We start from the raw sequence: 10,852 nt of genomic DNA on the forward strand, positions 1-10,852 counted from the left end.
CAGTGTTGCGTCTTTCGCGCTTTATTAGCTGCAGAATATAAACGAGCTTGCGCTCTGCAGGTAAGTAACCAATAGTATACTAGTTTGCTACCCAACCTCATTAAGACCCATGATGAAGTTGGTTCTTCATGGACAGCTCAGACATGAAAATACATACAGTACCCCTCATTAAATACGGTCACTAATAGTGTAGTGCTTCTTATCTATTAGCAATCTTATCGGCAGTAATCAGACGCTTTGTGCCTTGATCGCACATTGCGTCAGTCAGTCTGGGATCCAAGAGTCGAATTACAGCAATTTCCTTTCCATCGCCCTTCATTATTTCATTGTCCTGGGTAAAAGTCCTACATATGCCTTGCATTGTCACATCAACAATCTCGTCATAATGCAACTTTAGTATTCCAGCGCGGGATATCAACGCTTTCTTGATGTTTTGCACAAGTAAAACAGGGCCAAGGCGAGCTAAACATTATCAACGGCCAGGCTACTGATTCAGGCATGTGCACGGCAGTACCGAACAATCCAGGGGAGAAATCGAATCACCGTTTGCCTCCCCACCGATACTATATTTCGGTGGCTGCTTGACGCCAGTGGCTTGTCGACAGTGACCTGTAACTTCTCATCTCCGAAGTTCCTACACTCCTTCAAGCCATATTTGTACCGATCATTTCTAAACTCCTCTCGTCCAATAACCCCCATGGGAAATGATGCTAGTAAAATGGGACATGGGATTTCACGACGGACCAAAATATATAGAGCCTGCCAGAACTAATCATAATTTAGAACCCGGTTGTTATATGGGGTCTGCTGGCACTTCTTGAGATAGCTTCCGCAATGGCGAAATATCACCCCGGCTTTCAGATCAACCTCCACGGCACAGAAAATGAACGGACATGCTTCAGTGGATTGATTGTGGATTGAGACATATTAAGCTTATTCATATGAAGCTCTCGATCTTATGTCTCTTCACGAAAGTCAGTTATATCAAAGTGGACCAAGTTGAACTAAAATTAAGCATTCGGACCAAGAACCAACACAAAAGCCAATTCAAAAATCCCTCCAATCTTCTATCTTGAGCCAAGATTTTCACGATCACAATCAACTAAGAAAATCATTGATGTTGCTATTGACTATATGTAAAGATTCCTGCATGGAAGGCTGCGTTGTGCTTCCTCTGCAGACAGTGAATAATTTCTGATTAGTCGAATTTATAGATTAATAAACCACTCGGAGGTGGTAGTTGAAAATGGCCCTCGGTTCCTAGAATAATAAACCGTGCTTCTCACATTTTAATACCTTGTCCACTCTACCCTATAACACAATCTTTTTACATTTCCCTATTTCCCCCTTGCAAATCCGCAGTGCTGATCCCCACCCGTTACTTGAATGTGCGCCGGGGCGGACCTACTGTCTAGGGGTTATTCATCTTCTAGCTCGGTTTGCTCCTCATAACTCATTGACATGCCCACCATGTATTCCTCCAAATATTCCAACCCCAAGCTTCAGCCAACGGCCATTCTCCACATGCTTCTTTGGTTCACTTGGCTACATTATAATTCAATGGACTTGCATTTCTCTTTTCAATCAAATCTTCAAGTTTTTACCTCATAATTACCATCAAAAATGACACTCCCTGTAGCCTGTCCTCCTTCCTCTGCCTCGTCGGATCCGCCTACTGTCGCTCAACGCAAGCGACGCAGGAGAGCTCCAGCCAGCGGTGCATCGGACGATTGTTTCGCTTGTACTAAACGCAACGTAAAATGCGATCGAAGAAGACCATATTGCTCGCAATGCCTGGAAGTAGGAAATGAGTGCTCAGGTTACAAAACTCAATTAACTTGGGGTGTGGGAGTGGCAAGTCGAGGAAAACTGCGAGGTTTATCCTTACCCGTTGCAAAATCCCCTCCTGCTCCAAAAAGTCCACCCATTACTCGTCCTCGAGCGGCTTCGACCATTGCGAGAACTCTAGAAAAAAATGAAGAGGGCGTTCGGATCAAATTAGAAAATGCAGCTTCTGTACCTGTTAGCCCATATATGACATATGATTTCGTCAACATGGCACCTCATGGAAATGCTTCATCGGCTACCCAAATGTCAAATTGGAATATGACCGCACCATCTCACGAATTCACAATTCCAAAGTACCATCCTGATACACAACAACGGCATATGCAAAGATCTTTACCCCCACAACTTCACCGGATACATACGCTTAGTATCGGAAGACCAGAAGGACTTTCTAGTTCCGTGGACTCTCTGAGTCCATATCCTGACAGCGAGTATACATCGCCAATCAATCAATCTTTTCAAAATGACGATGTTCCCTTCCTCAACAGCCCCGCACCGCTGTACAACAGCTATTCTTCCAGAAATACCTCGGTAACAGATCAAAGTTCGGATATCATGGGAAACTCACGTGGGCCTACATCATGTCCAGACCGATTTTACGCTCCATCAGAAATGAGCTCAAGCATGAGTTCACATCAGAATATGTATGACCTGTCAGAAGGACACCAACCTCAACGATCTCATCAAACGTCTTCTTCAGCACATGAAATCTTCTATGATGATGAAATGTTAGGTGAATAATTTCATTCGACGCGTTTATTGAGACCCCCTTGCTAATTATCGTTTACTAGGCATTCAAAACTCTCACGAGCCTGAAGCATTTGCTACAAGCGCTAGGTCCAGTCATTTTGGTTGGACTTCTATAAATGAAGATGATGTTGGTTCCCCTACGTCGGAGATAGATACTTATGGTCATATTACTGGGCATGATTCCATGTCATCTTCACTTACATCTGAAATGTCACCTCGAATCTCATTCTTTCTAGATTACTACGAGAAAATCATCTGCCCATCGGTAGTGGTCATCGATAGCCCCTCAAATCCATATCGCGAACATATTCTCGCTCTAGCATCGTCAAGCCAAAGTCTTCAACATGCCATTTGTGCGCTTGCTGCTTGCAACTTACGGATGAAACGAAAACAGTCATTAGGTCAAGATCATTGGCGTCAGCCAATTGAACTCGAACTTCAAGATCGTATAAATGCGGGATCTATTGGTAGACCGGTTTGCACTAGAAGAACCTCTACTCAATCAACGTTAACCGATTCTTTGAGCACTGATGCATCTCTCCAAGAAGAGTATCAACATCGCTCTCTAGCCGTTTCCCTACTTAATCAACAATTGACCGACCCTTCCAAAGCCCGTCACGATTGTGTTCTTGCGACACTCTTTATCCTCTGTCATTACCGAATGTGCGAATCTGGCATTGCTCAATTCCGTACTCAATTCGCCGGAGTGAAAAAGATTCTCGGGATGCGAGAATGCGGAACCGAGACTGGTAATTGGGGATGGATGGAATCCCTTTTCACTTACTTTGACGGCATTGCCGCCTCAATCAATGACCGTGAAGCTCAGCTTCGAGGTGGATACCTCGAAATGCTAGCTAGCCCATCTAATCCCAATCACGGGCTTGAAAACATGGCAGGTTGCGACGCTGTCCTTTTCAAAACAATCGCCAAGTTGGGACGCCTCAATCTCTTATCGCAACATCGTCCAGTCATGAATGATGCCCTCACCCACCCTCCTCATCCAAATCATGTTCATCATGCCAATGGACTTCACAGACCTCGTCTAGCTGGCCAGGCACTTATCGACTTTTATAACCTCCATTCTCTTTCATTCGATGGCAATGGTTTCGCCTCAACGATGTCTCTTGACGATGAACCCACTTTTCCAATGCAAAGTCTCACACCTCTCTCGCCCACCTCCTGCTCTCCAACATCCTCTGTCCCATCCTACATGTCCGGCGAAGACCCACAAACTACATTCTGGACTGAATGGAAAGCTGCTCGCTTAGCACTTCAAGAGTGGGAGTTCTCTCCTTCTCACATTGTCTCTTCCCTTCCAGTCACTCCAACTCCCACTCAGCTTCGCGATTTTGGATATATTTCTGAGGCATTCCGTTACTCAGCTCTCTTATACACCGAACGTCTTGCATGTCCCAAAACACCAAGCTCGCATCTTAACTTCCAGAATTTGGTCAGCCAAGTCTTGTTCTATGTAACAAGTTTGGAAACCAATAGCGGATGTGAGAAGTTCTTGTTGTGGCCCCTTTTCATAAGCGGGAGTGAGTGTGTCAATGAATTGCAACAGAGTATTGTAAGACGTAAATGTAGAGAGATCATGGGGAGGTCGGGGTATCTTAATAATTTAGCGGGATTGGAAGTTTTGGAAAAGTTGTGGGCAGAAGGCAAAGATGGTAGAGCATCTCCAGATTCGATGAGAGGTCAAGGGGGGCCTTTCAAATGGAGTAAGCATATGGAGGGGAGTGAGGGTGAGTGGATCATGGTTTGAGTTGTCTATATGGCTGGGGTATTTGTTTCTGATGACTTGATGACTACTTGTTTTCTGTTCTTGTTACGATGATATCCATTGTTGCTCATGCCATATTTAACATGTCTTTCAAGTACGTTATGCCAAGCCAGGCCTTTTTTTCCTTTGCATGTTTATTATAGCCACAATGCTCTTTTCCTTTGCACAACCTGGATAGCGATTGTGTTTCGTTGTTGATTTTATCTACTGGGGGAACTTCTGGTGCATGGAGTGGTGGTCGGTAGGAATAATGGGTATTGGTCGTGGGCTGGTATGGTTATGAAAAAAAATATGTTGGGGCATGTGGGCGTCACCGGTGCGAAAAATGAAGGATGTCCACTCAATCATGTTATGCCTGCGCCCTCTATCTTATGAGTTACGAATTATGTCTTAGGAAAAAAATTATAGACAATATAAGCAATATTTGATATCGTGTACATTGACTTCACACAATAGATTATTGAATGCATTTCGTCTAAGTAATCTCAATCCATACACAAAATGATATCCATTCTTGATCTCTACCACGACAGGGTTTTCTTCATGTTTCAGTTTGTTACTTGAAAATTTAAATGGACTTCGACGTCACGACATATCTTCACTTACAGACAAATGTGCAGCCACTGGTCTATAACGTACAGATTAATATAGAACGAATGCACAAGGCCCGAAAGTCCTCCTATCTTATATATTGATCTGCATATGCACCGTTCATCTCTAATCACACCGGTCCCGAAAATAAATGATGTGAAGCGCGAAGCGAAGAAACGGAAAAAAACCATAAAATTTTAAGTCCGAAGGTGGATTTAGCCTATCTTTCGTGATGCGATATGGAATTGTCGAAATGCCTCAGTTGCAGATAAACCAAGCATTTTCTCGCATATACGAGAAAAAGCTTGGCTTAAACTTAAAAAGGAAAATTGTGCTTTCTCTCGGTAGTTGAACTGGATCCCGTCAAGTGCCAAGTACGAGCATAGGGAAGGAGTGGAGTATGGAGGGATTCTTTGCGGATTGGTGGAATCGAGTGAGAGAGGCAGTGGAAGTGAAATTAAGCAAGTCTAAGCGTTGCGTAGTAGGAGGTCGAGATCAAGGTCGTGGACGGCACGGCACGGCAATGTGATTCGGGAGTAATCTGATTGATGGGTGGATGCGAAGTGGGCGGATGGAGCTGTGACATGAATGAAGGAGAGGGGAAATTTCCTTAGCGGGTCCGCTCTTGGCGTTATCATTGCATGGCCACACATATCTTGGAACGAGACCGTGCATCCAAATTGAAGATGTTCAGGCTCATGCTTGAAGCATTGGAGGTAGCAATATCAAGTCGGTAATCTACTCCGTGGTCCTTAACCTCAGTTGTGGTGGACGATTGACGATCCCTACATTGTATATGTTCGGATCTGGTTCCTTTTTATGGTTGGTCACAGCGCTTGACATGCGGGACGATCCACATGTAATATCGACAATCTTTGTTGGCAGCTTAAAGTTGATTAATGCGGATCATCTACTCTTTTTATGTGTTCAACGCCTTCGCCAAGGTACCGAAGCCTCGGTTGCGGATATGTCTGTTCCAAAAGCCTCCTAATCTCCGGAACTCAACACACGAAGGGATCTGGAATAGTCGTCAATTTCTCTCAAGATTCCTACAATTCTTCCAATTGAAGGAGATACACCACAAGTGGCACATGTGGATATCTTCAGTGTCTGTAGATTGATCAGCATTCTAGCCAAACCCTAGAATCCTGAATGAGATGTAGATATTTATCCGGGCCAGATTACTATGACACCGGCAGGATACTAAACCATTGAAGCGATTTAGGAGCTGTATGCCACATAGACTCCGATCTTTCTCAATCTATGGAAGTTAGGCCAGTCAGAAGTTTATGGACAAGCCAGAACTTAAATCAAATTCAAACTATCAAACATAATCTCAATTTCTGAGTGGCGGTCATCTCTGCGATTGCAAGGAAACTTTCTGCTGAAGCTTGTATATCAATAGTCAATACCCTCATCCCATGTTTGGAATCAAGTTGTTGTTGATATATCTGATATGTGGAAGAAGAGAACGTGAAGATCCCTTGGGAATGCTCTACGTAGACAGATACTGGTACAAGCTCAGTCGTCTGCCTTTCTTTTTCTCTTTGAATATTTTTACTTTCGTGTGTATTGCGAGTCTCATCGCTCCTTCCTAACGGTCATCAAGAGAATTGGAAAAGGGTACTTTGTTCTTACCCTAATTCAATTCTCCGAGACTCCGCTGGGAGATGAATTACTCGATTACGACATTATACCTTCAGAATAACATTTTAAAAACCATCATAAAACTATTCCCGGCAGGATGCCCCCTTTAGAGTGCCCAGACGAGAAAACCGCAATAGCTAATTCGCAAAACACCTGTTACCACCGAGGTTGGTGGTCACAATGTATAGTCCAGTATAGGATGAACTCAATGTCCGGAGTTGGAGTAAGCAACTCACTACTTCCATTGATACCATTCAAGTGGTATATTTCGTCGATTCCCATACACATGAGGTGAGGAATTCAGACAAAGATGAAAGCCTAGTCAATTCCAATTTGATATTTTATCAAGTTTTAAACCCCCGATTTGCAGCCGCTTGCACGACAAGATGGTCGCCGTGTATCGGCCCAACTGAGAGAATTAACTGAGCTGACAGAACAAAAGCAAGTCCTTGATGATTGGAAGCCGCATCCTCACAATACCAACCTATTTTCCAATTCTTCCATCTAGACTAGGAGACACAACACTTCGAAAACAATCCTCTTGATTTTCTACACAATAACCACGCTCGTTAAGGAGAAGTGATCAGAGCGCTCTAGAAAGATGGCCCAGATAGAGGCTTGGCACCCATAGTTTATTTAGATTACACGAATACGAAAATTTGGAACTCACATCCACGACTCCAGTTCCTATACTAGAGGATAACTCACTGCATTATCAAGGAGTCCCCTCCTGGAAGTTACAAAGGTAGCGTTCGAGTCTGGCAGTGATTTTCATATACGAGACGCAGAAGTTCGTAGTAAAGATCATCAAATTCCCCTGAAAGGCTGAAAGGCAGCAAAAACGTCGGTATCCATAGTTGATTAGGCTAATGACTGCTGAAAATAATTTGGATCAAACCCCGCAACAACCTTCACATTTCTCCCATAGCCGAGTGAACTTTTAAATTATGCAAGAGTTTCTGGCGTTTATTTACAGATCTTCCGTCTAGTCCAATGTATCTTTGTTTTAGGTGCTGATCATGAAAGCTGGGCTGATTAGGGTGCAAGAAGAAAGCTACTCTTTCGATCATTTATTGAGTGAGTGGCAGATGGACACAGTTTAATAGAGTTATCTCAATAACGTTCGGGCTTCCTGGGCAGACCAATGGTACGATTTACTGCAAGATTGTGAGCTACAGACGTGTGATTGATGGAGCCAGGACCGGACACATAAGATGCGCTTCTCGTGCGAATAAAGAGGAAATTTTGAAATAGCTTCAAGAGAAGAATCAGAGACTGGACATTGCTTTCATTGACTGTTGCCAGATTGACAAGCTTAGGATATTCAAGCACCGCTAGTCTTTGACGTCTCAACCTCAAAGCCTACAAATCCCGGAACGAAAGTTAAGCAAAAGTGATGAGAGCAAAAAGCGAGTGTCTTTTGCTGTGCTAGATGTTGATATGTTGCGGTGCAATCAAGGTCTAAAGATGCAAATATTTATCGATGCCAAATTTGTTGAACACGAGCGGATTCACGGGAGAGTTGTCCAATTTAAAGATCGCAATTTGATTTGGAGGAAATTCGATTGTGATTATGGACAACTGCATGGACCTTCTCATTCGAATCACGCACTTTTTAGCAAAACATATTGTCATTTGTAGGAAGTACATGAGTGACGTCCTTGCGGACTTGAGATTCGTATAGCTAGGTGACATCCTATCGGATCGAAAACGTCGCCCTATTTCTCTGCCATAACACATATTATATATATACAAACGTCTTATCGTTTCTTCCCACCAGCAGAATTGTTACCACCTGGCCCGCTCTATCCGGTTCTGCGAGCGTCGAAATTTGCCGTGGCTGGAAGGCGTCCCGCATCCTTCGAAATGACATTCAAGTTGCCGTATGAGTAGTCGCCATGTTCCAGTTGACGACCAACTGGCGCCATCCACCTTCGTACATACTTCTTGCCTGATCATGATCATAATCAATCGCGTCATGGTCCTCCCATCATTCATTCCCTTGATCAATCAATGTGTTGGTGTCCAAAAGTCTCGTTATCCGAACCTTCATCATCGGAGAAATAGACTGGGATCCCGATTCTCTGAATACAAAGGTTGAAGGAATCAGCCGCAGCAAATCCAAAGCCCCACTTGATGATTTGACGAACGTCCTTTCAGACTTGCTCCTCCTGCGCATTAGGACGAACATTGTTATCCATCACGAATCTAAAGTTGATGACCGTCCAAAGCTTGCTATACACGTAATAAAGTTGGTTGTTGCTAGCAGTTCGTGCAAAGAACAATTCCAAGTCTTCCCTTGCGGTATCGGACCGACAAGTCTCTTTGAATTTATCTGTGCGTATAGCTTCTGCAATCATGCTAGAAGTTACACTCCGCATTCGTTCCAGAATTCCTCGCTCTAGATTTGACACGTATTTGTTGACGGCATGACGGTAGTGAGCACGGTCGTGGCTAGTGCCAGTATACCGGGTGAGATATGCAGGCTGTATGCGAACGAATTCATTAGGCTCAATGGCCCTCTGCAGTAAGTATACCGACTTGACGAGGCTCATTTTCAAAGGAGGCAGATCAGACGAGCACTCCTCATTGACCTTTAATCTCTTCCGCTGGTCCGCAACTTTGGGTAGCTGATTGAGAGTAAAGAATTTGGACACTGGAATGTATTCCATATTTGCCTGACAGTAAATATGTTAGTGAGTGCTATAGTGCAATAGTGAATAATAAGTTACTTACTGTGATCAGTTCGTCCGTTGACAGCAGCTGAGAATCTTTCCACGATGCTGGATGATCGACTCGATCTTTCAGATCGTTAATGTAGTCTTCCGTGGCGCGGAAGTCGCGATTGTGGGTGATCAGCGGTGGGGGGATAAAAACCATCTTTTGGAGTTACGATGGGTCTTGTTGTGTATAGATCGAAAGTGAATTGGAGATGTAACAAGTAGAATTAAAGATCGAGAGTTGTTTGACGGAATAAGAAGAAGAATTGAAGACGCTAACTGATTTGGAGGAATAAGAAGAAGATCTAAGAAGAATTGAGGAAAGAAACGGAAAAGTGAGAGAACATTTAAATGAAGAATTCTTAAGCGACCAGGCTCGGTAAACATTCCCGTCCTCTCATGTACCAGCGTTTGTTTCTACCTATATTAGGGTATACAAGTAACCAGCATTTAGAGTCAAAATGGCAGAGAAGAGTACTGAGTTAGTATCTACCGTAAAAGATTTTGAAACAACTTACAAGCATATCATGAGTCTTGCCCAAGGAAGGGTCGATACTCCTCTGGATTTTGGCGTTGGCCTCTCATGATTCATCACTTCAACAGAAAATATCACAGTGCAAGTATGAAGTCCAAATTTCGCCTTTTGAATCATAATTTTATGGGCACTAACTTAAATGGTGTCAAGAACAGCCTCCAATTTACGAACCTATGAGGTCGAGTTCTTTCAGAGAGAACCAGTGGAGACCAATGGTCTAAAGATCCGCATGTACCACACAAGAAAACACCTCGGCACTCTCCACAGCTTGGAAATGCCATATAATTTCTTAATCATGGAATGGACAATGATCAGTTAATGTTCAGCGAGCCACCAAACATGAACTGCTACCCAGAGCCGAAGCTTCACTTTCAGTTTTGGGAGACGCATACTTATCTTTGATACCCAATCTTGATCTTGAGCCTCGATCTTGTTCTACACGTTTGAGCTCAGCTTTAGCTCTGAACTGATAGCTTCAACAATTTGCATCTTTCAACCCGACACCTGAGTCTCTAGCATTTAGTTTCCTTCTCCTCACCGTCTTCTACGATAACTTCCCTTTACAACACCTCACAAAAAGGGATCACCTTATTGAGGTATGGAAGAGAGTTGAAATATCAGATTCCGGTCAAAGAAGAAGTCAAAACCTTCCTAAAGGCGGTCGTGCGGGGGAATAAGCCCACCGTTGGTGCAACCACTAGAGATACAGATTTGAAGGAATTTGGAACTGTAGCAGGTGCTGTCATTCATGCCATCAGAAGTAAGATTCAAGGGTTTTCTGTCGCAAAATTATGAATTATCACTAATTTTGATTTCCAGAAGCCGATATATCCTCTGATTGGGGCTGGCAAGGTCGCCATTGTGAGGCAGGTATGATTTGATTTAGCTTTAAGAAAAATCGAGGGATTTGCACAACTCACTATCTCGATGCTAGTTAAATATTCCGAACATAACTGGATAATTTATTGCGACTTTTAT

The 10,852-nt window shown here is 43.4% G+C and overlaps 2 protein-coding genes across 2 annotated transcripts; one reads left to right on the forward strand and one right to left on the reverse strand.

The window, feature by feature from the left end:
• Positions 1 to 1,623: 1,623 nt before the first annotated feature.
• Positions 1,624 to 4,363, forward strand: EAF01_004659 (uncharacterized protein; the record flags this gene model as incomplete). The annotated part of the gene is made up of 2 exons (XM_038912913.1): positions 1,624 to 2,581; positions 2,640 to 4,363. The coding sequence occupies 2 exons, from the start codon at positions 1,624 to 1,626 to the stop codon at positions 4,361 to 4,363; spliced, it is 2,682 nt and encodes an 893-aa protein (XP_038770999.1).
• Positions 4,364 to 8,775: 4,412 nt separating this feature from the next.
• Positions 8,776 to 9,499, reverse strand: EAF01_004660 (uncharacterized protein; the record flags this gene model as incomplete). The annotated part of the gene is made up of 2 exons (XM_038912914.1): positions 8,776 to 9,297; positions 9,356 to 9,499. 2 exons carry the CDS (start codon positions 9,497 to 9,499, stop codon positions 8,776 to 8,778), a joined length of 666 nt encoding a protein of 221 aa, XP_038771000.1.
• Positions 9,500 to 10,852: the final 1,353 nt, after the last annotated feature.

This window comes from Botrytis porri, assembly GCF_014898465.1.
Source record: "Botrytis porri strain MUCL 3234 chromosome Unknown BPOR_006, whole genome shotgun sequence".
Taxonomy (NCBI): domain Eukaryota; kingdom Fungi; phylum Ascomycota; class Leotiomycetes; order Helotiales; family Sclerotiniaceae; genus Botrytis; species Botrytis porri.